The sequence below is a fragment of the Anolis carolinensis genome, chromosome 1, assembly GCF_035594765.1.
Source record: "Anolis carolinensis isolate JA03-04 chromosome 1, rAnoCar3.1.pri, whole genome shotgun sequence".
Taxonomy (NCBI): Eukaryota; Metazoa; Chordata; class Lepidosauria; order Squamata; family Dactyloidae; genus Anolis; species Anolis carolinensis.
The window spans coordinates 85,451,452-85,478,296 of NC_085841.1; the positions used below are offsets into that span (position 1 = coordinate 85,451,452).

At 40.8% G+C, this 26,845-nt stretch overlaps 1 protein-coding gene across 4 annotated transcripts in view; it reads right to left on the reverse strand.

The window, feature by feature from the left end:
* The window catches only part of myb (MYB proto-oncogene, transcription factor), a 48,545-nt gene extending 22,206 nt beyond the window's left edge, over positions 1–26,339 (reverse strand). Inside the window, exons 1-8 of one of the 4 annotated variants that reach the window (XM_008114535.3) lie at positions 26,069–26,337; positions 15,372–15,489; positions 10,667–10,738; positions 9,269–9,361; positions 7,578–7,798; positions 5,289–5,523; positions 1,811–1,891; positions 1,013–1,117 (exon numbers count right to left, since the gene is read on the reverse strand). In XM_008114535.3, coding sequence (XP_008112742.2) covers positions 1,013–1,117; positions 1,811–1,891; positions 5,289–5,523; positions 7,578–7,798; positions 9,269–9,361; positions 10,667–10,738; positions 15,372–15,489; positions 26,069–26,091 — 948 coding nt within the window. In that variant the 5' untranslated portion in view covers positions 26,092–26,337. Of the gene's footprint in view, positions 1–1,012; positions 1,118–1,810; positions 1,892–5,288; positions 5,524–7,577; positions 7,799–9,268; positions 9,362–10,666; positions 10,739–15,371; positions 15,490–26,068 lie in introns of all 4 variants that reach the window. The other 3 variants (XM_008114536.3, XM_062978362.1, XM_008114537.3) reach the window with 3 other exon arrangements.
* Positions 26,340–26,845: the final 506 nt, after the last annotated feature.

A 26,845-nucleotide genomic window follows, 5' to 3' on the forward strand; every position in this document is an offset into this window, starting at 1 on the left:
TACATGGAAAATTCTACAGGCGATCATTTGTGTTTTTTGCAGTTCTCATATTAATTTATTATTAACGTTGCTTTGCTATTTTTCACAACCACAAACTAAAATAAACACATAAAGTGACAGAATTAAGAAACAACAGCTTCTAGTTTCATACATGCAGTTACATAGAATTTAATTTTTTCCACACAGAAATATTACCAAACGTGCAAAATAAATAATAAATATCTTGACATTACTTGGGCTGGGATTCTCAAACCACTAGGACCAGGGACATTAGTCTCCCAAGCCAATTAAACTAGACTTTGCCATGCCCAACTTGCAGTATGTGTCACAAGTCCATATGTGCAGCAAAAGCTCATAGCACTCCAAGAAAGAGCAAACAAGCCTCATGTGTAAAAACATAGGAGTAACTACCTCGCTCACCTCTCTTATGAAGTGCTACTTAAAGTATTAGCAAATTAAAGACAAATCCACTCCAAGAACAGGGATAGGACTGTTCATAGACACTTTAGGGTGGCATTTTCTCATTCTTAGAAATCAGCATGGCATATTTGCTCAAAATGTTTGACAATAGTGAACTGGACAGTCCCCAGTGGCTTGGGGACCACAGACCAAGGGTGCAGCAAACAGTTAAAGATAAGGAATACAATAAAGAGTGGGATTGGTAGGAAAAGGCACTATATTTTCATTGTAAAGTACTATTACTCCTCAGTAACATCTTCATGGCACCAGATAAAACCTAGTGGGGGCTGACTGTTATTATTCTGAAAAGGTAAAACAGTAGATGGCTGTTTCTATCAGTTATTTATCTGGTGCATTTATATCTTCTCATTCATATCACTCTTAAAGAGGCATGTCCACCTGAGAAGGTGTGACTGGTCTCCAATCAGCTGTGAAATGAAAATATAGAGCCTTGATTAGTGTCAAAAGATAAGAAGAAATAGAGAAGACAAGGCAGAGAAGCACTGGGGTAAAGCTGCTGTCCCTCCATCCAAGCACAGGGTGACATTCTTACTGGTAATGCCTGCTGCCCTTTCAGTTCATTCTCAGTCGACATTAGTAGCAACTCTAATTCCTTTATTCGCTTTTCTTTCTCAGGATCTTCATCATTATAGTGTCTCTGCAATTAAGAGTTAAGGGAAAAGAAAAAGATAAAGGCCTAGTTGGATGCTGAAGTCATAAGGACAATGATGGCTTCGATGTTGCAGAACTGCGGCCAAATTAATTTTTTCAGATGTTACAGTGAAAACATGGGTCAGAAGGCAATCTTGGGGTTATTGTTGAAAGTAACTGTCCCTAGTACCTTTCAATTTACATATGGCATGTTAGTATGAACCCAAAATTGGTTCCTTGCTAAGTATGATAAATAACTGGAAAGATATGTTTATTCTTTCATCTGGAGCAAATTCCATGTCGCTATCACGATTGCAGTACATCTTCATCAGTGATTACTGTGATGTAAAGCTAACCAGGGTTTCTACTTGAGATGTGAAATCTCCTTCAAACAAGCATTCAGATTTTGAATTAAAAGAGAATTACTTAATCCTGACTACTGTGAACAGTGACGACAGATGTTAAAAATCAATTCTGGAACAGATGTATTGCAACTGTGGAAAGGAACTGTACATTTTCACGGCTGGAACCCATGAACCACCACTACCTCTACAAGGGTACTTCATAATTAACAATGTTGAAGAATGTTTACCTTTGACTGATTTTCTTTTTGGGGAGGCAGGAGGTGAGGCATTTGTAATAAATTGCAATTGACAAGTAAAAGAAACTAAATCCTGAAAAGATATTTAAAATTATCTACCTGAATAGCTGCAGCAGCTGGCTGGGGAACATTAACAATATTTACATGAAGTGCTACTGGATAGGGAATCTGAGAAGAGACCTAGGCAAAAGAAAACCAAAATTAAATTATTGTTGATGTTTCCATACTTCCCAACAAGCCTTGCTTATACATCACACCAACTATCTTCTGTATTGCCCATTTAATTCTTTGAAATAAATGAAGAAACTAGCAGTATCTCATTTCATACGTACCATTTCAATGACACCTTAAGATACAAATTTGCAAACTATGTAAAGCTTCTATTTACCATCACCACCCAGAAAAAAAGGCAGGCAGCGTTATGACAGCTTGTGCTAGATTGAAATACAAACATCTCAGATTAAAAGGAGAGGCCCTTCCAGACAGGCATTTAATGCAAGACCTGTCTCACTTTTACCAGAGGTGTCCAAATGTCGCCTCTAATAAAAGCGAATTAATGTGGAGTAAACTAGGTTTTACCTGTTTACTCCACATTAATTAAACACCACAACAAATCTGGGTTATACTGAAAGGCCTGGGCTTGTTGCGATGCTGGGCCTGTGCACACTGACTACCAGGTCTGCTTTCGTAGTCCCGGGGGTTAGTTCCCACAGCCATCCCACTTCTTCAGGTTCCAAAAAGCCTGAAGGAGCGGGATAGCATCTACCCCCTCCTTCCAGTCCCCCATTTGGGCCACCAAAGTTACCGGAGAGGCTTGCAGGCAGCACAAGTTTATTCCTACAGTCCTCCTAGCGTGAGAAAATGGAGTAACAGGAGGGGGGAAGAGGAATTTCCCTTCTCCACCATGTCATTTTCTTGTGCCAGGAGGGAGAGGACTGCGCTGCCGGCAAGCCTCTCTGGTAAGTTTTGGGGCCTAAATGGAGGCCGGGGAGGGCGTTTAGCCACTCACCGAGGGAAAGCCCAGAGTTGTGGGAGGGGACTCAATCCAGGAGGAAGCGGGTTATTTTAACCACTTCCTCATGGATTTTAGTAAAGTGTAGAATAAATTCAAAGCAGCCCTCAGAAGTCCTGCTTATAGGCTTTGTATCCTGCATGTATCTGGTTGGTCACTGTATAAAACAGAATGATCCAGAGAGAATGTAACAATCCATCCTTTTCTTGTTCTAATAAAAATGTGTAATAACACACTCTATCAGGTCCACTGTGCATAGGACTTAATAAGAGAAAACATAAGAAAAGTATGGTAAAGTGTATCCGATACATCATAGACTGCTTTAAAACTTATGCAACAAGTATGAGGAAAAACAGCCTGTTATGCTAGTCTATATGAAACTGAATAAATGTCTCAATTTATTATTTATGTCTCATATAAGTCCTTATATATGCATGTGATCCCATTGCTTAAACTGCACACAAATGATCTAATACCTGACTTTTGTGACTAAAGTACTAGCAGAATGTTGAATGGTTTCTATCTATATTAGAAAGTTCTACTAGTAAATCCGCTATGGGGTTTAGTCTGATTTTTTTTAAAAAAACAATCCAAGGGCCCTGCTACACAGGAAATAAAATCCATCTTGAAATCAGCTTGAGGGTGTCCGCTTAATGTACACCTCCAATGCAAATTGCAACATACATCCAGCTGGAAACAGTGTGTTTAAAAAGTGCACCAGAAATTCCGGATAAAACCATAAAATTCACTAAAGTTGGTAACTAACAAGCAGTCTCTGACTTACAAATATCTGACTTGTAAATGAGTCATAGTTAAGAATGGAGATTTAACAACACGGAGTGAGAGGAATCTACCTTTAGGTAGAAAGAATTGTCATTGGGAAAAGGAGTCTACACTGAAGCTTTCTCACCAACAAGCCAAATATTTTGAAATATTTGGCTTGTTGTGGAAACAAAATCCAATTATCATAGGGACAGAAAGTGAGGTGAAATCTTCTGAACAGGGGCACAGACAGCAAAATAAACACCACATGGGTGTTAACCGTTCCCTATGCTAGCCAAAGCTTTTTTTCTGGAGTAAGACTTAAAAATGTACCTCTTCCAACTTACATACATATTCAACTTAAGAACAAACCTTTGTAACTTGGGGACTGCCTATACAAACAATGCAGAGCCGGAAGCTGAATGCCATATGTGGGGTGCTTATGTGGACAGGGTTAACGCTGAAGTATTCAAAGATATACACAGCTCGGCCAGAAGGTAAACAAACGCCTCTCCCCAGAGAGGAAAGCTGGACACCTTTAAAGTATGGACTAAAACTTGGAGTAGATTCACCACCCACTGATCTGGAAGTATTCACCACTGATAAGGACTGCTGCATTTTTTACTCACAACACTGCAGTCTAAACATATTGGGATATGGAGTTTTTGGAGAATAAGGAATGCTAGTTTCCTTACATGCACTGTCTTAAATAGTAATGAATGTGTATCTATGACCATTCAAGAGCACACATGAATTATAGCAAGGCTGCAAAGCAGTGGAATTTGATTAATAGGGGAATGCTAAATTTAAGCCCAACAGAGGAAAGATAACTACTTAATGATTTCTTTAAACTAGTTGTAGAACTTAGAGGACATTGCTACAAGAATATGTTAACAGGTACAGTATATATCACCTGGAATTCAGATACTGACCTTCATTGATTTAAAGTTAAAACTGTTTGGCAGAATCGATGAATCTCAGTCTAAACACATTACAGGGCAATCCTGTGCATCTACCCGGAACTGGTTTTAGCCCACACAGAGTGCATTTACACTGCAGAATTAGTGCAGTTTGACCTCACATTAGCTGCATTGGCTCAATACTAATTAATCATAGGAGTTGTAGTTTGATGAGGCACTAGCACTATTTGGCAGAGAACAATGAAGACCTTGTGAGACTTCAACTTCCATGATTCTATAGCATTGTTAGAGAACAGTTAAAGTAGCGTCAAACTGCATGAATTCTATTGTACAGATGAACTGAAGGTGTATAACGTTCAGGTAAGCGTATACAGGGTGGCTACATGACAGAGCAATACTATGTACATTAGCACAGAAATAAGTATCCCTGTATCCAACACAACTGATTCTTAAGTAAGTGTGCACAGGACTGCAATATAAACTGAGAAATCACATTACACACTCTTCCCAGCCATTGGAATCCCTTTGTAAAAGCAAGTTAGTGGATCAATGATTGTTTATCAGATCTATTTCCCACCTTTCTCCCTGGACTCAAAGGGGTTTACAGTATCAAAAATGGGTACAAAAATATTAAAAACTTGAATCTTAAAACTCTTTAAAACAAATTATAATATAACAAAACAAATTACTATCTAATAACAATACTGAAAAACTATATGAAACTATGAACCATTGACTCAGAAGGTTTTTTTAAAGTATTAAATTATATATATGTACAGGTATGTACATACAAACACTTCTCAATTATTACTATGGATTACCATTACAATGTGTCAGTAGCTGGGAAATCTAATTACTAACACACTGAACGCACAGAACTTACATTTTGAGTGTCAGAAATATGGTAATAGGAATACTCATTTGTAACTGGGGTTTGGGTGTCTGTTGGCAGATGCACAGAAGCTGGAGTGTGAGCAAAACCCATTAAATGGTTATTCTTCGAAAAATTTGTGGCTATTGAAGACTGGGTGACTTTGGAAGATTCCTGAAGATAACCTTCCTGTTCAACTTTTCGACGCATTGTAGAATTCCAGTGGTTCTTGATAGCATTATCAGTTCTACAAAAGGACAGACATATGGGGAAGAAAGTGTTTCCAGGCTTGCTTACGGTTAATTGGCAAGAGGCAGTCATTTACACATAACAGTTCCAGAGTCATCTAGGAATCCCTTGTACAATTTAACAGCATTTAAATCGCATTGTATCATTCTACTTGTATGGCATAAGTTTCTGCAAATTCACAAAAATATTTTTGTTTTTACTGTTTTTAGAATATGCAAAAGATTGAGACTCTCTTTCAATTGACACACACACACACACACAAATATCCACTGTTATAGTAAACACAGTATATTTACCTACATTATTGATTCCAAATCTGAAAGTAGGTGCATTATCTTTCTCTCATACTGTATTCCTCTTGGTGAAATTAATCACTACAGTTATACATAATCTTTAGCATATGATGTAACAGGTATGTGAAGCAACTTCCTAATTCTTTACTGAACTAGTTTTTGAACTTGTGAAATGCACACTGCCATTCCAAAAGGTACACTAAGTATTCCCCAGTTGCACAAATACAGTGCAAAAATGGTTACCTGCTTTGGTAATTTCTGTCAAGAGAGTTCAAGCCTACTATATAGTATAGTTCTCTTGGTTCTCAACTTTATAGTATGTGGATATAGCAATATGACTGAAATTCATTATCCATATCAAGATACATAGTTTATCTCCTGTTATTAAAATTAAATACTCTTTCTAATATTAGAAACAAAACATGAGTGCAGATCTTCTACACCAAGCTTGGGGAAGCATAATACTATTTAACACAATTTTTGTTCCTGGGTTAAAATGTCATTTCCTAATTCGTTCTATCATAAAAACATGGGAAAAGCTTATTAAACTGTAAAAACTTTGTTTTTGCAGGACATCCTGCAGCACATTTTGCTATAGCTTGTCAATGAATATCTCCTAGAGTCTCAACCAATTCAAAAAAGTTTGTGGCAGCCAAAAAAATGGAAGTGTTTGGAATATAACAACTACTTTCAAAGTAAGTTGAACACAATTAAACAGGAAATAACACTTTTAAACCAGGAACAGAAAATTTTTCAAATTTTGTTACACAGTATAATTTAGACCTAAACAGGAAGTAGAAAGAATGGTTTAAATACCTTCTACCAAAGTGCGATTTCCCACATCTTTGTTTTTAAAGACAGTGAAATACAAACCAAAGATCTCTTTTCTCTTCTATCGTTAGGACATAACTTGTGTTATGGCATTTATGCTCAGAACAGGAAGGGAGACATGGAAATGTGAAGAATTTTTGTTTTTACAATATTTTTCAGATAATGTTTAGTGGCTTATTTTTTAAAAAGTATTTCATTATTCTTTGAATTTTTGATTTAGATAATATTCATAATTATGCTATTGTATTTTATAAAATGCACTCATGACATCTCAGGTGTTTTCTGCCTTACAAAGTGGAAAAGGTAGAACTAAGACAGTTGTCACTGCTATAGAAATATGGGGGTAGCAATCTCCATACAGGGCTCATAAAAAGCCTAACAATGGAAACTGAGAAGTCTTACTATTGATATAAAGTGCATAGTAAATTCAATTTTCTTCCTTTTCTAGTAAAATACAAAACAATCCATGTAGCTATACGACATGGGCCACGATTTAATAGGGTGTCACCTAGCCTGAAATAATTTATGACAATTTGTGCCCAAGTCCTACAGTGAGATATCTTCTAATAACTTTTTAAAGTTAATATAGCATTAAAGGCAGGATCCCTTTGTATATCACATGCTGGGAAACACAAGATAGAGGGTGCAAATGCACTCTTGCTTGTGGGCATCTCAAGTTAAACTGCTTATCCAGGTAACATTTAGAAAAGATCTTCTAAAAATGAAATTGAAAGAAGGCAAGTGCTTCTATTTTCAAATCACTTTATAAACCACAATAATGACCATATGTGGCTTGGCCCTGTCATATACAATATTTTATATTTAATACATGGTATATTTGTTCTGCTGAAGATGTCAAAGAGTCTCATCACACCCCCCCCCCCCAAAAATCACAGCCTTTCTTTGAAACTCCTCTCCCTTTCATTACCTTCCAGGCAGCAGCTTTGCAATTTCTGCCCATCTGTTTCCCAGCCTCTTGTGTGCTTGGTAAATAATTCTATCTTCTTCTTCAGTCCAGGAGGTTTTCTTGACTTCTGGATTCAGATGATTGTGCCACCGTTCCCTGCATTGCTTTCCGATCCTTCCCTTCAAATGCTTGGCAATGACAGACCAACGCTTGGGGCCGTATTTCTGCACAAGCTCTATTACCTTCAGACAAGCACAAAAATACCACCTCTAGCTTTGTCTTGCATTAAAATAGGACCAAACTGTAATTATTCTTGTTAATGTCAGTGAAGATTACAACAGTCACCTAATTAGATGATTAATCATATGGGTGAATTCCAACACTGAATGAACAGACTTCCAGTCATAATATGGGATGTCATCTCTCCTTTCCATCCCCATTTGCTTTGGGGGGTCCCAAACAAAGTTGCACAAGAAAGGAACTGTGTCCCATGGTGCCTGTTTTGTTGGCGTATGAACACTGCAATATCACCTAGTACAGTAGAGTCTCACTTATCCAAGCTAAACGGGCCAGCAGAAGCTTGGATAAGCGAATATCTTGGATAATAAGGAGGGATTAAGGAAAAGCCTATTAAACATCAAATTAGGTTATGATTTTACAAATTAAGCACCAAAACATCATGTTATACAACAAATTTGACAGAAAAAGTAGTTCAATACGCAGTAATGTTATGTTGTAATTACTGTATTTATGAATTTAGCACCAAAATATCATGATATATTGAAAACATTGACTACAAAAATGGCTTGGATTATCCAGAAGCTTGGATAAGCGAGACTCTACTGTATTCTTAACTCATCAAAGCCAAATTCCAAAAACACCTTTTTACAAAAAGCCCTATCAAACACAGTGGCCCTCCCTTTTGAATAAAAGGATAATGCTTGGAATTTGACCATAAATAAAGCAATAATTCTGAAAAGGAAAAACATTCTTCGCTTCTACAATAGATATCATCTACAATAGATATCATCTTAGAAGATGGAAAAGATGAAACAATGCCTCCCCTAACAACAGCCTGGTGTCTGTAAGTTTGTTGAGTATTTGTGTCAAAAAATAATGACCATAAAAACTGCTACTCAACTAATTGGGAGAGGCGTCACCTTTTTAACTTGCTGAAAGGTTTACAGTTAATATTGTATGTGGGTATTTAACAAAGCAAATCCAAAACCCCATAAGGCAAATTTCATTATTAAATGGGAACGATTTCCAAGGGTTACAACTAAAAATACTTCACAGGGGGAAAAAACCCCAAAGGAATCTCTGTATGAAGAGACATTTATTTTTAATGACCTTATTCTACCCAACACATACCCCCGAATAAAAGATGGAAGGAGAGACTGAACAAGAGTAGTTTGTCTAAAGAGATTGTGACTGAGTAAGGGACTTCTTGGCTTATAGCTCAATCTCTCAATACTCAATATACATTGATGCAGTGTGGGGTGTTGATCTGTAAGCATAGCACAATTCAGGAATGATTCAAAGTAAAGATGGATTATACAAATGTTACCATTTACAATGATAAATTATATAACAGCATGCAAACAGATCAAGACCAAAAATACTAAGTGCACATATTAGGTTAGTAACTGTGGCTAAGTGCACAAGGTTTCATGCTGATGCAACAATTAGATTTTAATCACTTTGCTATTTACCCGCTGGTCTTCTTCTTTAGTCCATGGGCCTTTGATAAGTTCAGGATTTAAAACCTTCTGCCATCGATGTTGGCATTGTACATCTGTTCGGTTCTAATAGTTTCAAAATAAGCATACAACACCCAACAAATTAGTACATAAATTCTGCACATGCATGAAATAGTTTAGCTATTCAGCTTATGTGTACAGTTGTCTTTCTGAGTTATATAACTGCAATATTGTACTATTTATTTGTATTCAATTCATCCATCCCTTCTAAAACCCATCTTAAAGCTCGGGCTCAGGTAAAAGACCTATCCTGGGGATATGCTGCAACAGATGCAAAGGATGAACTTAGACCTTCTGCTGGTTTTGGAATATCTAGGAATGTTCTTCCAACACTGAAGTTCATTAATTCACAGTTAGGTTCCCATAATTACCATAGATAAATTATTAATTTCAAAATTCCAAAACAAAATAGGATTCCTAATTGCTTACAAATGACAACATAATGGCACAGAGTCCTGGCAAACAGAAGTGGAAGGGTGAACTCTGACAACAACTGGGAGAGGTAAAAGGCTCAAATATGTTAAAACCTGGTATGATAGGGAACTGAATGGCTGGAAAAAAGAAAAGACACAGATTTTTTAAAAAATAGAGTGAACTAGTTAAGTGACTCAAGAAATCATACTTGATTCATACCGAAAAGCTATTTTAATACGTCCCCAGTGAAAGAAACATAGGTAGATTGACTACCACATCAGAAAAAGGTTAAATGGAGACGAGGGGAATAATTAGAAAAAAACGTTCAAGTTGTATCTTATTGTTCTTATCACCAACAGACTCAGAAAACAAGAATGGTGTTATTGAAACAGGCAAAACTGAATTGTGGGTCCTCAGAAGATTCATACTTTGACTGCTTCAACTGTAAAAGCTTTCCATAATTGATACCATTTTAATTTTTGATCAAAGCTATCATGTAGATACAACTGCAGATACATGTTAGCATACCAGCTATTATTTAAAAATAAATAAATCATAAACTTCAACTACACCATTCCAACAACTACATCAAAAAATTACTGGCAAAACTGTATATTTAATAAGCAACAGCAACGACTGATCAAAGTCTGTTTCCATCCTGAGCTGAGGCTTTTTTGTTCTATTGATATATATGATGTACCAACCATCTGTTGTACATGAAATCCCCTTCCAAAGGCTTTTAACATTTTCCTTCTACCATTTAATATGAGAAGTGAAAGAAATAAATTTAAATGTGAACATGCAAGGTAGAGAGTTCCGCAAGCCTCCCTAATTGCTATAATTGGATTAAGTCCCCATCTGTAATTATGTAACAACCTCCCCTCTCTCGCCCACTGATAAATGTGTGGTTATAAACAGAAAGTTAGGTCTACTTACAGGAAGGAAATTGGCAATAACTTTCCAATCTTCTGTGCCATTCTGTTCCACAAGTTTCTTTAGTTTCTCATCCTAAGATATTAAGAAAAGAATTAAAATTGAAGTCACTTTATAGTTTTGTTACAAAGATTAAAACTAAGGGCACATCCACACTAACTACTTAATGTGTAGTAAAGGTAAAGGTTTTCCGCTGACATTAAGTCCAGTCGCGACCGACTCTGGGAGTTGGTGCTCATCTCCATTTCTAAGCCGAAGAGCCGGCGTTGTCCGTAGATACCTCCAAGGCCATGTGGCCGGCATGACTGCATGGAGTGCCGTTACCTTCCCGCCGGAGCGGTACCTATTGATCTACTCACATTTGCATGTTTTCGAACTGCTAGGTTGGCAGGAGCTGGAGCTAACAGTGGGCGCTCATTCCGCTCCCGGGATTTGAACCTGGCACCTTTTGGTCTGCAAGTTCAGCAGCTCAGCGATTTAACGCACTGTGCCTCCAGGGGCGTTAATGTGAAGGGCATACAAATCAGCTAAATGATGCATGGAGCACATACGGGTTAATCTGGGCCAAAGCCGCTGAATGCAGCCTTCAACTGCCCTAATCTAACTCATGGATTGCTCTGAATTCTCCACCAGAATCCAGAGCAAACCAAAACTTTTGGCTCATGTACACAGTTGTGACGGTTCTATGAAGCAACTGGCTGCAACTGTTTACATGGCCATCCCGTATTCCGTGGACTTGAGCAGCCTTAAGACACGGGATGGCACTCACTGTGTCCCCCCCCCCCCCATTTCTCCTTGTTGTGGCAGCCAGCCGCTCATCAACTGGAGTAATGCTGGCTGGAGCAATGAGGCAACAGGAGAAGCGAGGGGAAGATGAGTGGGCAATTCTTCCTATACTTAGTACAAAATATGCAATGACCTATTGAAAGCCACCCAATCAACTTCATTATCTGACCAGGGCTTCAAATACAACTTTCCCTGTTCCAGGTTCCATGCTGTATTTCTTAGCCTATAAGGAAACTGGTGAGGTTAAGGCTCCTACACTGCCAGAAAATCCAGGTAATCACAGCTGGATTATTTTAGGCCCCTTCCACACAGCTCAATAAAACCCCACATTATCTGCTTTGAACTGGAATATATGGCAGTGTGGACTCAGATAACCCAGTTCAAAACTGATATTGTGGGACTTTCTGTCTTGATATTCTGGGATATAGGGCTGTGTGGAAGGGGCCCAAGTTATCCAGAAAGTTTTTAAATAGTAGGCTAGGAGTTGTTATATTGTTTTAACTGAACTTTTTATTATTTTAATTGTATTTCATTCTTATAACTTGAAGTGTGAAACTAAAAATAGTTTAATTCCATTTTAATGTTCACATTTTGTATGCTTATACTGTATTATATTTTTCTTTCAAAGTGTGGGCTGTTTTGAGAAAAAAGTGGGAAATAAATAAATACATCATCATCCATATAGTCCTCAATTAAGTACATATGATGAGGGAAGTTCACTATTACATCATCTTGGCAAACATGATGTAATCTGTATATTAAATCATATATGTGTTTGCAAACAGCTGCGTTTCTATTTAATAACAATCCAGCTTTCTCTCTTGGGATGACAGAATTTATCATCTATTCGAGCCATCCTAAATATGAATTGCTCTATAACAGACCTGAACATGCTTAAGACCTTTGCACAGTCCTTCAGGTCCAATGAAAATACAGTAGAGTCTCACTTATCCAACGTTCTGGATTATCCAATGCATTTGTGTAATCAATGTTTTCGATACATTGTGATATTTTGGTGTTAAATCCGTAAATACAGTAATTACTACATAGCATTACCGCACATTGAACTACTTTTTCTGTCAAATTTGTTGTATAACATGATGTTTTGGTGCATAATTTGTAAAATCATAACCTGATTTGATGTTTAATAGGCTTTTCCTTAATCCCTCCTTATTATCCAACATATTCGCTTATCCAACATTCTGCTGGCCCGTTTATGTTGGATAAGTGAGACTCTACTGTACTTAAGTCCTTGCATAGATGCTACTGAAAAGTGATCATGTGCAATGTTGCTCCAAACAGAAGGAATCACAGTGAAACTATGGTCATGTGAACAGAATGGCCAATATAAAGAGGGGACTTTGAAACATGAAGAACTTAAGAAATTTGTGGACCAAACAGTATACTTCAGCACTTTTTCCACAGTGGTGATCTGGATGTCCATAAGCAAGACAGGAGCACAACAGCGCCCTTCTTTCTAGGTCATATTTCCTAGTACTGAGGTATACTATCTAGTATTTAAGGTGTCATACAACGACCACGACCAATAGTCTTTCATGTATTTGTCTCATCTCTTTCTAAAGCTTGGTATCCTTAATTGCATCTTTTGACAGTGAATCCCAGTTTTAAAATATACATGTATTGTGTGTAGAAGTACTTCCTTTTATCTTTCCCGAAACTCTTACTATTCAGCTTCACTGAAAAACCCAAAGTTCTAATACTGTACGAGAATAAATTTCTCCCTATCAACTTCCCCCACTCTAATGCTTTTACATACTTCTGTCCTCCACTGATTCACCTCCCTCATCCTTTAAGCTAGAAAAGCTAAACTAAACATGATATCCTGTCCACAGTAGTGAGATGATTCATTCAAAGGTGCCCCTTTTCTTTACATCTTTCAGCTCTACAATACTCTTTCTGGGGTAGAGTGATCCAAACTGTACACAATATTTCAAGTGTGGTTACACCATAAGCTATATAAAGGCATCATGATACTGGCAGTTTTATTTCCAAATTCTTTCCTAATAATCTCCAACATGGAATTCATGTTTTTCGTAACAGTAATAGTGTCAAAAGTTTCACTGACCACAAGCTCAAGATCTCTTTGTTGATCATCACTTGCAAAAATACATAAAACCACCATATAAAAACAACGTTCAGGTGTTATGCTCTGACTGCTACTTCAGCCATTACATTTCACAATCACTTTAATTACTGTAGTTGGTTGATATGAGCAGAAAGACATCTCCAAGCATCTTCTGAGTAGTTTCTCTGATAATCCTACTAATCCAATGAAATTGTTTTGAGAACTCCTTCCTTGTTATAAGTTGACCTAATAATCTTAACTAAGAGTTTAGGAAACAAAACCATAGCTTTTGCAAGCTACCTAGAAGTATCGGAAGAATATAACAACAGAAGCATTTGTTAAGTGTTCAGACACTAGCATTAGTTAGTGAAGTTACATTATGGTAAATGATTGCACAAAAACAGAACAAGTTTCAATAGTAATTCAATCTGACTGTCACAAAGGGAGTTTTTTTAAAATAGGAGTTTCTACTAAAATAAAGTGTTAATTAAAGTTACTATTTTAAAAAAATGGACTTTCCAAGAAGAAGAATGTATATTCAAAATTCGGTTAATGGGCAGTCACTACTCCATATTTTAAGAACTGTTAATTTTTGAAATGCAATTCAGTTGTTCAGAGCTTCAATCCAACAGCTTGGGGTTATATATTTTTCCAACAATTCCTGAGAGCTTTAGTAAGGGGATCAACTTTACATCATTTGCTTTTCTTTAAAAGCCTGGGTTTCAAACTCCTTAGTCTTGTAAGTGCTTGCCTTCGCAATGGTCATCCCAGAGAGAGCTAAAAGTACAGAGCTGGCCTTGTATTATTCCACTTGCAGTACCTTCTATTTGGTGATGAAGTGGGTAGAGGGGAGTAAATGATTTGGGCGCAAACATAGATTTTTGTAGGATGCTGTAGTCTTTATTAATTATATGGCAACAATTATAAATGAGAAAATGTGCCAATAATATGAATTATGGAAAATTAAAGGATGATCACAAAATATTCACATTCACTCTTTTTTCCATGTCAGGAGTGACTTGAGAAACTGCAAGTCACTTCTGGTGTGAGAATTGGCTGTCTGCAAGGACATTACCGAGATCACCTTCCTTGTGAGAGGCTTCTCTCCTGTCCCCCACAAGCGGGGACATTCATTATGAAATGGTTTAATTCCTTTTGAACACAGCATATACATCAAAATAGCATACCAAGTTCAGTAATATTTCCAGTGGCTACGTAAACCTTGGATCAGGTGTGAAATGCCAGTTTGCATGCCAAACAGTTGACAGTTATTTCAAACAGGCATTTAGCAGTACAACAAATTCAGCCAGGCAACCTAGAAGAAGCTGACAGTGTATCATATCCCACAACCTCCTTGTTCCTTCATAAGCATCCATAGATTGTTTCTACTCATCTGCATGAGAAAGTATCTGAAATCGGGAAAATAACAAGAAACGCTGCCCCACAAGTTTCCAAATGGGCCAAATGTAGAATTTCTTTAATAGGGTCTACTACCTTCCAAATTTTGTCACCCTCTATTGATTCCTCTGCCCTCATTTCACTTCCATGCCACAATAACCATATCAAAATACTTGATGGGACACATATGAACCTGCTTTCCTTAGATCACAAAGACTTTTTAAAAAAAGATTTGCTTCAAACTGTGCAACGTTTAAATGGTGTATTTTGAAATAGTAATAGATTCTACCTTTTTGTGCACAACTTGACCTGAGGCAGCTTATTAAAATTAAGACATGTTCAACTTTATATTTATTAGTATGATAGCAACATATGCTTGCAGAACCTGTAGCAACTGAGACATGGACTTTTTCACACTTTTTTTGAGCTGCTATTTACCTCTTCTCGAGTCCACCGGGTTTTTCCCAAATGACGTTTTCCGCCTTTGGGCAACAGGCCATCGTAGTCATGATCATACGCCTCAAGATCATCATCTTCATCATCACTGCTGTATATACTGGAGAAAGATATCACAAAACAAAATAGTACAGAATACCAAGACTCTTTATAACAGGATTTACCCAAAAAATCTAGGAAAACACAAGAGGCTTTGAAAAGGTTATGGGGGTAATTGTTCAGAAACTTGCATTGCAAGATTTTGTTCTACATTCTATTCTAGTATTCTGAACTGGTTCTGCTGTTTTTGGTATCCACAGATACAAGCAAAAGGCTGGCAACCTTCTTATTACTGTGCATGTTTAGACCTGCTCATACTGTTAGATCAGTGGCAAATTACACATTTGGCAGCCGTTCAACCAATGATGGCTTCACATTAAAATACAATGCTGAGGACAATAAAGAATACAGAGGCTGTGTCCTTTGCCCAAGTACATACTCAAAATCCTTGACTTTTGCCAGATTATTTGAAAAACGCTCTTATGTTTCACCTGGTTTGTAAAGAAGCATGAACAATCAACTCTACTATGAAAAATTACCTCTTAATACTGTAAGGATAAATACCTCATGTGCTCTTTTTAAAATCATGTCAGAAGCAACTTGAGAATATACTGCAAGTCACTTCTGGTGCAAGAGAATTGACTGTCTAGAGACGTTGCCCAGGGGACGCCTGGATGTGTTAGCTGGGAGGCTCCTCTCATGTTCCCACAAGCTGGAGCTGACGGAAGGGAGCTCACCCTATCTCGTGGATTCGAACTAGCAACTTTCAGGTCAGCAACCCAACCTTCAAATCAGCAGTTCAGCCAGTACAAGGGTTTAACCCATGGTGCCACCACGGATCCCATGTGTAAGCGTATAAATTTTAGTCAAAAAATTAATTGAAAAATCTTGGTTTGACTTATCCATGGGTCAGTGTGAATACTGTACCTTATCAAAAAGGAACCATAGCCTATTCTGAGTAGAGTGGAGAAATATGAAATATTAAGCCCCTTCTACACTGTTGTATAAAATCTACATTATCTGCTGATTCTGTAACAGTGTAGACTAAGATAAAAGGTAAAGGTAAAGGTTTCCCCTGAAGTTAAGTCCAGTCATGTCTGACTCTGGGGGTTGCTGCTCATCTCCATTTCTAAGCTGAAGAGCTGGCGTTGTCCATAGATACCTCCAAGGTCATGTGGCCGGCATGACTGCATGCAGCGCCGTTACCTTCCCGCTGGAGCGGTACCTATTGATCTACTCACATTTGCATGTTTTCGAACTGCTAGGTTGGCAGGAACTGGAGCTAACAGCGGGCGCTCAAGCCGCTCCCGGAATTTGAACCTGGGACCTTTTGTTCTGCAAGTTCAGCAGCTCAGCGCTTTAACACACTGAGCCACCGGAGGCTCCAGACTAAGATAACCCAGTTCAAATCAAACGTGGATTTTTCTGATGTGATAACCTGGATTATCTGGCAGTGTAGAAGGGGCCTAAGTCTGTCCCAGGAGAACCTAAGTGAAGCACCAACTCTCTCCACTGTGGCACTACTTCTAGCCTTTTTGAATACCTGGCTGAGGAAATGGCGACAGAAGTCAAGGTGGCATTGATGCTTCCCCTCCTCCAAGTAATGACCCTCAATTTATCAATGGGTCATATCAAAATCTATTGTTTTGGCCCCCAAACCAGCCTTCGACTTATGCATAAGGTCAACTTATACATTAGTATATAGGATAGTGACAGAGATGTAAATTTAGTAATATTCAGTCAGGTTATTGAAAACTCATAGCCTACTGAATTCAACTGCGCTAATGCCAAGTAAAGAGACCAGTGTGATGTAGTGGTTTAAACACAGTACCATGGCCCTTCTACACAAATGTGTAAAATCCAGGTTATCTGCTTTGAACTGGATTATATGACAGTGTAGACTAAGATAATCCAGTTCAAAGCAGATAATGTGGATGACCTGTCTTGAGATTCTGGATTATATGGCAGTGCAGAAGGGCCCTCAGACACGCAATGTCAGAGTTTAAATACCTACTGCACCTTGGAAACTCACTGTGTGACCTTGGGTGAGTCACATGCTCTCACCCTCAGAGGAAAGCAGACAAATCACCCTCTCAACAAATCTTGTCAAGAAAACCCTGTGTTAGGTTTGTGTTAGGGAGACTGTAAGTCAGAAACAATTTGAAGTCATTCAACAGAGAAGTAAAATCCCCATGCCCACTACCTTGAGAATAGTACTTAAAGTCCAAAATGACTTAGAAGAAAGCAAGCCCTAGGAATTCAGTGTGACTTATTTCCAAACACACACACACAAGAGTTAGCCTAGACATAAGCACAAACCTACAGCTTTAAATATCCAAGGGCAAAGGCCTCTCAAAACAAATGAAAACATAAGGACATCAAGTGATCAGCTTGTTTTGTAAATGAAGAGCAGTATCAACAAACTCTGGACAAGTGCAGGTACAACTGAGGAGAAATGTAATATCTAAAATTGTCATAGCACTGAAGTGAACAATCTTACTGCTTCATCATAAACAGTTTTCTTATTTCAAGTCCATCTGACATATTTTCCACAAAGTGATTGCCCTAGGATATTTCCTCCAAAACAGTGTATGAGTAGAATAATACACAAACACCCACTCGAACCCTTCCAGTTTAGAAAAATTAAGAGCGTTTTGCAACAGATGTTGCCGTACTTCAGTTCTATTGTGCAATGCTTTATTTCTAACTTTAAAACATAAACATAACTTTTGAAATGTCAGTTTACAGATTGTATCTGCAGGAGAACAGAAAATATGGATGGTTTAGGGCTAATTATGGTGACACATGAAAGGGATAAACTTCAAATACAATTTTAAAAACATGTTTGATAAATAAGCATATTATAGTGATCTTGTCTTACCAATGGAACAATTAAAAATCTAATATTTAAGACTGAGTGCCTTAAAAGCAGTTTATACAGAGGGAGTGTCAATGAGATTACCCAGAAGTTGTGGTTTAAAGGCTGCAGTTTAATTGTTCTCATGTAAAAGACTGAATTTCTACAAAACGTACCAGTGCATTCCAAAAAATGTGGATACACACAATGCATTTTAAAGTTACAGAATCTCTGGCATTGTCAATATAACAGACATGCATGTACTGAAATTGACAGCCTACGAACCGCTAGCTAAATGCAAAATAAGGTCAGCAATTACACTCAACTCTTAATACGAACCAAAATTAGATTATCACACAATTCATCAAGTAAACCTACTGCTTGAGATTGTATGGCTTATGAAACAAACTAGATAGGAGTGAAGAATCAGCTTCGGTTACTTCAAATTTGAATCCAAGCACAGCCATGGGTTTAGCAAGAGAACACATCAGCAGAAGACTCATATGATGCATACTGGACTTCTTACCATTTCAGAATGGAGGTACTATAATTTCAAATGTGAGTTCAAATATTTATCTTCTTTAAAAGCATAATCTGCTGGTGAAAAGAGTGCACGTATAACTCTTTCGCCCTGTTGCTAGCTCCTATGTGTACAGCCAGTATTAAAATGGGAAGAATAAACATTTAATCCTCCACCTGCAGATTAAAACAACATGGGAATTATGTCATACAGTCTAAATATTACTTAGGTGGCCTTTAGTAATATGTTACATCTCAGCCAATTTTCTCACCTGTAAAACAGAATTAGTAACAATTTGTTTTACAATGCTTTAAGGATCACAAAAAAGCTTGCATGGTTTTAAGGACTATATACAAAACGCTTAAGGGGTCAGTCCTAAAGCACAACAAAAAATCCGCTGTGTCACCACCTGCCAAAGGTCAAAGGGGGCTGTCCAACATCACTATATTGTACTTATGGCTGGATTTTAACAATCAGTTTGGAGATTCTGTGTAAGTACAACTTTACTTAATCAATAATCATATGTCATTGTGTTGTACAGAATTTCTCCAGAACAAGTTTTTCAGGGATTGTCAGTACACTTACTGCTTTCTTGATCTGATCAAAACTGTGCCTCCAGGGGCGTTAATGTGAAGCGGTACCTATTGATCTACTCACATTTGCATGTTTTCAAACTGCTAGGTTGGCAGAAGCTGGGGTTAACAATGGGAGCTCACCGCTGACCTTTAGGTCAGCAGGTTCTGCAGCTCAGCGGTTAACTCCCTACAGCCTAAACATGAAACTTATTTGTTTAAAAGTCTCATTAACATCAAAATGATCTCTAAGAAATGATATTAAAGTCACTGCCACTAACCTAAACCTACTATGGTCATGCATAGTTTAGACTGCAAGGTTATGCATATTGATCAACTTTCTTCTGAGTAAGCTAGCATTGGATGATACCATATGCCCCACTGAAAGCAACACAATATATTAACTGTGAAGTTATTCTACAGGACTGGCATCAAACAACTCTAACTGGACAGGGGTTTTTACAATTAGGCCACTCTTTAGGGCCTAAAGTCAAGTGAAGTTATTTCACTTGTTCAAGCTGGAAGTTAAAAGTCTGTGGGACTTACAACTAAGGGTAGAACTGATGCTGTTAGAGACCACTCTTAACTGCCATGGCTCAATGTTATGGAATCACAGAAGTTGCAGTTTGGTGAGACACCAGCACTCTTAGGCAGAGAAAGCTAAAGACCTTGTAAAACTACAACTCCCAGAACTCCATAGCATTGGGCCATGGCAGTTAAAGCGGTGTCAAACTGCATTAATCCTACAGTTTTTTTTATCATGTCAGAAGCTAGCATACTGCAAGTTGCTACTGGTGTGAGAGAATCGGCAGTCTGCAAGGACGTTGCCCAGGGGACGCCCGGATGTGTTACCATCCTGCTAGGAGGCTTCTTTCACGCCCCCGCATGAGAAGCTATTATAATATAATAATATTATGATGCAATACAATGTAATAATAATTATAATTCACTATTATAATTGTATATTTATATTACATGCAATATTACTAATAATATTGCGATAATAGTTGTATAATATAATATATTGTATGTATATATACTTGTAAACCACCCTGAGTCCCCTTCGGGGTGAGAAGGGCGGTATATAAATGTCGCAAATAAATAAATAAATAAATAAAGCTAGAGCTGACAGATGGGAGCTCACCCCATTTCTCAGATTCAAACTGCCGGCCTTCAGGTCAGTTCAGCTGACACAAGAGTTGAACCCAGTGGTTTTCAACCTATGGGTCCCCAGATGTTTTTGGCCTTCAACTCCCAGAAATCCTAACAGCTGGTAAACTGGCTGGGATTTCTGGGAGTTGTAAGCCAAAACACTGGGGGACTCACCGCCTGAGAAACACTGGTTTAACCCATTGTGTGAGGCGGCTCCTATCCTACAGTTAAGATGCACCCTAAGCGAGACAGAACTGCAAGTCCACATTCAGCAGATTTGTTGCTCCCAACCTGCTCCTTATTTCCAGGTAGTTTTGCCAGGATATTATGTTTGCACATTGTATCACCAACAGAAGTTCACCCAGTGACAGACCTGCAATTTTAATTCCTGTTTTCCCTTTAATATATAGTAGATAAAGGTGTGTGTCCCCCCCCCCCCCACATCACATTAAGTCTAGTCGTGTCCAACTCCATTGGTATACATCTCCATTTATTTCTAGGCTGAAGAGCCGGCGTTGTCCATAGACACCTCCAAGGCCTTGTGGCCAGCATGACTGCATGGAGTGCCATTCATATAATATATACACTTATACAAATAAATATGAATATATGCATATATTTGGCTCCAGTTCTTAAACATGCTACCGGAATGAGCTTTGTGTATTCCAAGTAGACTGGAACGTACTTAGTCCTAATCTTTTTTTTATACTGGTTTTAAACCACTTCATTGGATGTGTTGCAATGGCAGATTCCCAGATTAGTTTAGTGTTTAAAAAGGTAAAGGTTTCCCCTGAAGTTAAGTCCAGTCATGTCTGACTCTGGGAGTTGGTGCTCATCTCCATTTCTAAGCCGAAGAGCCGGCATTGTCCATAGACACCTCCAAGGTCATGTGGCCGGCATGACTGCATGCAGCGCTGTTACCTTCCCGCCGGAGCGGTACCTATTGATCTACTCACATTGGCATGTTTTCGAACTGCTAGGTTGGCAGAAGCTGGAGCTAACAGCGGGCACTCACTCCGCTCCCGGGATTTGAACCTGCGACCTTTCGGTCTGCAAGTTCATCAGCTCAGTGCTTTAACACACTTCGCCACCAGGGCTCCTCAGTTTAGTGTTTATGTACACCTTATTTTACTTTTTGGTTATTAAATATTTCTTTTACTTAAACGATATTGATCCATGCTGTTCTAATGTAGCACAAATCCTATGCAATATCATACCATGTATTTTTGACATTAATATTGAAATCTGAAATCTATATATATAAAAGGGTAATGAAATTTCGGCCTAGGACAAAACAACAAAACTACACACCCCAGAAACACTAAACTTGGCAGCACAACTCCTCATCCATGCCTCTACGTTCATACAACAAACAGCTCCAGCTACTCCAGAAAACGGCCAGGCTTTGAGACTGCAAGGCTATTCACTGCTATTCCACCTGGCCAACAAAGGATTCCTATAAGCCACAGCAACGCATGGCCGGGCAAAGCTAGTATATACAGAAAAGTCTTTATACAGAAAGCTAGTACAGTAGAGTCTCACTTATCCAAGCCTCGCTTATCCAAGCTTCTGGATAATCCAAGCCATTTTTGTAGTCAATGTTTTCAATATATCATGATATTTTGGGGCTAAATTCGTAAATACAGTAATTACAACATAACATTACTGCGTACTGAACTACTTTTTCTGTCAAATTTGTTGTCTAACATGATGTTTTGGTGCTTAATTTGTAAAATCATAACCTAATTGTATGTTTAATAGGCTTTTCCTTAATCCCTCCTTATTATCCAAGATATTCGCTTATCCAAGCTTCTGCTGGCCCGTTTAGCTTGGATTAGTGAGACTCTACTGTATATACAGAAAAGTCCACTGTAGAAATACTCCAGTTTGGCTCCACTGTAACTCACATGGCTCCATACAGTGGAATACGGGGAGTTGTGGTTTTAGAGTAGGCCTGAGACAATTTGGGTAATTCCTTTCAGGTGTTTTGGACTTCAACTCCCAGCATTCCTCACAGCCTCAGGCCCTTTCCTTTTCCCCCTCAGCCGCTTAAGCGGCTGAGGGGAAAAAGGAAGGGGCCTGAGACTGTGAGGAATGCTGGGAGTTGAAGTCCAAAACACCAGGAGGGAGAACCCAAGTTGGACCAGGCCTGTTCTAGAACAACTTTAGCCTTCTCTGCACAAGAAACCCAGGATCCCATAGCACTGAGCCACAGTCACACACAACACACCACTCCCCCTCCTTCCGGAAGAGAGAGTGCCGCTAGTATAAATAATAACACACACATAAGAAAATACGAAGAGCGCCTCCCTTCCCGCCCGCCCTCTCACCCAGCCTGCCTTCCTCCCGCCCATCTGCCCGCCGCGGCGTTTTAAAGGCCGCGCCTTTCGCCCGCCGCGAATGCAAAGGCGCCCTCCTCTTCCCTCCCTCCGTCCCGCTTTGGAGCCCAGGGCGGAGGAGTTTCCCGCCCCTGCGAGGTCTCTGCTCGGGGTGAGACAGCAGGAAGGGAAGGGATCTGTCCCTCGGAAGGGAAACTCACTCTTGGGAAGGGTCATTATTGTCATGGGGGAAAGGTGTCTCTCCACTGAAGCTTTCTCACCAATCCTTGTTTGCACAACAAGCCCATTTTTCTAGGGAGAGAATCTTGAGCAGGAGCACAGACAGCAAAACAAACACAAGGGTGTTCACCCCTCCCTATGCTATCCAAAGCTTCTGTGCATGCTAACCAAGGGGATTAATTACAACATCCACACTGGCCTCCAAGAGACAAAGAGTTCTTTCTCCCACCTTGGACCTTCCAGCTATAGAAACCTCCCCTGCTTAGGGTTGTTGTGCATTTTCCGGGCTGTATGGCCATGTTCCAGAAGTATTCTGACGTTTCGCCCACATCTGTGGCAGGCATCCCCAGAGGTTGCGAGGCACCGCACAACCTCAGAGGATGCCTGCCACAGATGTGGGCGAAACGTCTGGAGAGAATGCTTCTGGAACACGGCCATACAGCCCAGAACACTCAACAACTCAGTGATTCCGGGCCATGAATGTTTCGGCCATGTTCCAGTATTCTCTCCTGACGTTTCGCCCACATATGTGGCAGGCATCCCCAAAGGTTGTGAGGCACCGCACAACCTCAGAGGATGCCTGCCACAGATGTAGGCGAAACCCGAGGAGAGAATGCTTCTGGAACACGGCCATACAGCCCGGAAAACTCACAACTCCTCTGTGATTTCGGGCCATGAATGCCTTCGACAACCCTTCTGTGTCTTAACTTTTGGAAGCTTTTGTCACAGCCAAGGCGAGGCCTGGAAAGCGGCTGCAGAATAGTTTCCACGGGGCTCAGAAAAGTAGGCGAGAGGGAGGGAGGCTGTCTCTCCGGCGCCGCAGGGCGAAAGAGAAAGGAAGCCACGTTGGGCCAGCTCCACGTGGGAGCGTATCCCGGGCTCCCGAGGAAGCTATCCCACGTCGCGCCCGCCCGAGGGGACGCTTTCCACTTGGCTAGGCTGAGGGGGAAAGGGAAGGGGCCCGAGGCTGTGAGGAGTGGCGGGAGTTGAAGTCCAAAACACCTGGAGGGAGGGAGGGCCCAAGTTGGCCCGTGCCTGATCTACACTGCAGGATGAAGAATGCAACTTTCCACTGCCATGCCTCCGTGCCTGCAATAGTGGGAGTTGTAGTTTGTCAAGGGCCTTCGCCTCTTTCGCCCCCGAGCGCTGGTGCCTCAGCAAACTCCTGGGATTCCAGCAGTGGAAGTGGTGCCAATCGGACCGAATTATGCAGTGTCGGGTTTAGGACAAATGAGGCCCTGTGCTCTGGGCCATAGCCAGAAAATTGGGGGGGAGGGGGGGTTGAAACTTTTAAAAAGCAAGTCATGAAGAATAGTTCCATAATGCAAAATAATTTAGAAATCAGGCTCCATGGATAAACTTCAGTGGACACTCAAGACAGATAAATTTCAGTAGACACTCATGGGGATTTGGTTAACCAGTTAAAATCCATGAAATTTTTTTGGGAGGGGGGTTGAACCCCTACCCCCCCCCCCCCCCCGCTACAGCCTTGCCTGTGCACATTGAGTTATGGGGCCCCTTACTCACTATGGCTGACTTCGCCATAGGGCCCATCCACACAGTCCTATATCCCAGAATATCAAGTCAGAAAATCCCACAATATCTGCTTTGAACCTGGGTTATCTGAGTCCACACTGAAAGAATGTAAACTTTTCTGCCTTGATATTCTGGGAGATAGGGTTGTGTGGAAGGGCCCTCCGTCTGCAGTGCCTTTCATGTTCCTTGATCCGTGTCTGGGCAAGGCTGCGTTTGGTGGTCCCAAACTGCATCGCAGAGCACTTGATGAACCAACCTGGACACACCATATTATTTCACAACACAGAAATGCGCGACACTCTAGCCACCACCATGTCAGGCTACTCCGAGAAGCCACTGAAATCCACAATCATGTGGACTATTTCAACAGGAAGGAGGAAACCATGAAAATGAACAAAATCTGGCTACCAGTATTTTAAAAAACTCTAAAATCAGGACTGTAAATAAAGAACAACACTCTGAAAACAGGGGAATTCCAGACAGGAAACAATCAGGCCCAGCTAACACCTCCCAACAAAGGATTCCTCCAGGCAGGAATCAACCAGGTCTTGAAGCTGCAAGGCTTTTCAACGCTAATCAAGGTGATTAATTACAACATTCACACTGGCCTCCAACAGACAAGAGTTCTTTCTTCCATCCTGGACCTTCCACAGATATCTAAACCACACTTGCATAGTTTTCCAACAGACCTCACAACCTCTGAGGATGCCTGCCATAGATGTGGGCAAAATGTCAGGAGAGAATGCTTCTGGAATATAGCCATACAGCCCGGAAAACTCACAGCAACCCAGTGATTCCGGCCATGAAAGCCTTCGACAACACAGTGACAGTTTTTGACAAGAGACCCTTCCCTTCTCTCTCTCCGCTCCATACTTTTCTACTTTTTTGCGGAGAGGCAACTTTCTCCCCAAACGGCGCTGCAAGGCGCACTCCCACGTGTCAAAGGAGTCGCGATCCTTGTGGCAGGAGGCGGGTTTGGTCGGGGAAAGCGAGGGATTGGGAACCCTGCTGCAGAAAAACCCCGGCCGCTGGCTGCCAAGGGCGAGAGAGGGGCTTGGGTCTGCTTCCCCGCTGCTGCTGCTGCAAGACTCGGGAATGAATGAGAGAGAGAGAGAGAGAGAGAGAGAGAGAGAGAGAGAGAGAGCGGATGAATGGGGACAGTTCCTGCCCGCGCTTCCCTGTACAACTGGAGAAGACTTTGCAGACTTTGGGGAGATCCTAAAGTTGGGGGAAGGTGGGCGGCAGCAGGCGGGAAAGGAAGCGACAACTCCGCTCACTTGGAAGAGGATTTGAATCTCCAAGTTGCATGACAGGTGTCGAGAAGCACACACAGCCCTCCCGCGCCCCGATCGTTTCCTAACTTTGTAATCCTAAGTAAAAGCACCAACTCCTGCAAATGAGGAACAAGCCGAGACCCCCACTGCCAAGCTCTCGCTCCCTTGTACCTGTGCCTGGGTCTCCTGGCCATCCTTTGGCATTAGTCCCGGGGGAGAGCGGGTGGGCGGGAGCAGCGGAGGAGGAAGGCGGCGTGTGAGGCTACTCCGCCGCCGAAGAAGGAAAGAGAGAGAGAGAGAGAGCAGCAGCTCCTCCGCTGCCAAAGTTGCCTTTCTTCTCAGGAGCAGGCGAGGGGAGGAGGAAACAGGTTGAGATGAAAGAGTCAACTCTGTAAACAGATGCCATCAAACAAAGGGCCCTCTTCTGCTCTCTTTCTCTCTCTCTCTCTTTTGTGTGTGTGTGTGTGTATGGACACTCCCCCTCCCGCCAAATCTGGCGCCCCTGCAGTGCGCAGGCGCTCCTGCCAGCCGCTGCTGCTTTTGGGTCCGGAGGGGACGGAGGAGGAGGAGGAAGCGCAGGGCTCTCGGGGGCTGAGCACCAGGCGGGAGAGGCTCACTTGGCTTCCCACTTTCCCCCCACGAAGGAGGGTCCCACTCCACGGCAAGGGACCCGCTTTGCCGGCCCCTTCCCTCCTTCCTTCCTCCCGCCCTCGCTAGCGTTGGGCGAAAACTTCCTTCCTTTGGCTCCGAGCCCGCGGGGCTTGCCAAGCTGGAAGCTTCCCCACCTGTCCTCGCCGGGATGGGAGGAGGGTTGGTTGGTTGGGGCGAAGCACCTTCGTGCCAGCGCCTCGCAACAGCTGCCCTGCCGGGAGCCAGGCACCCAACAGGTGCAGCGCCGCTCTCTCGCCTGGCGGGTCGGCTCCCCGCCTTAAGCAGAAGCCAACCTGA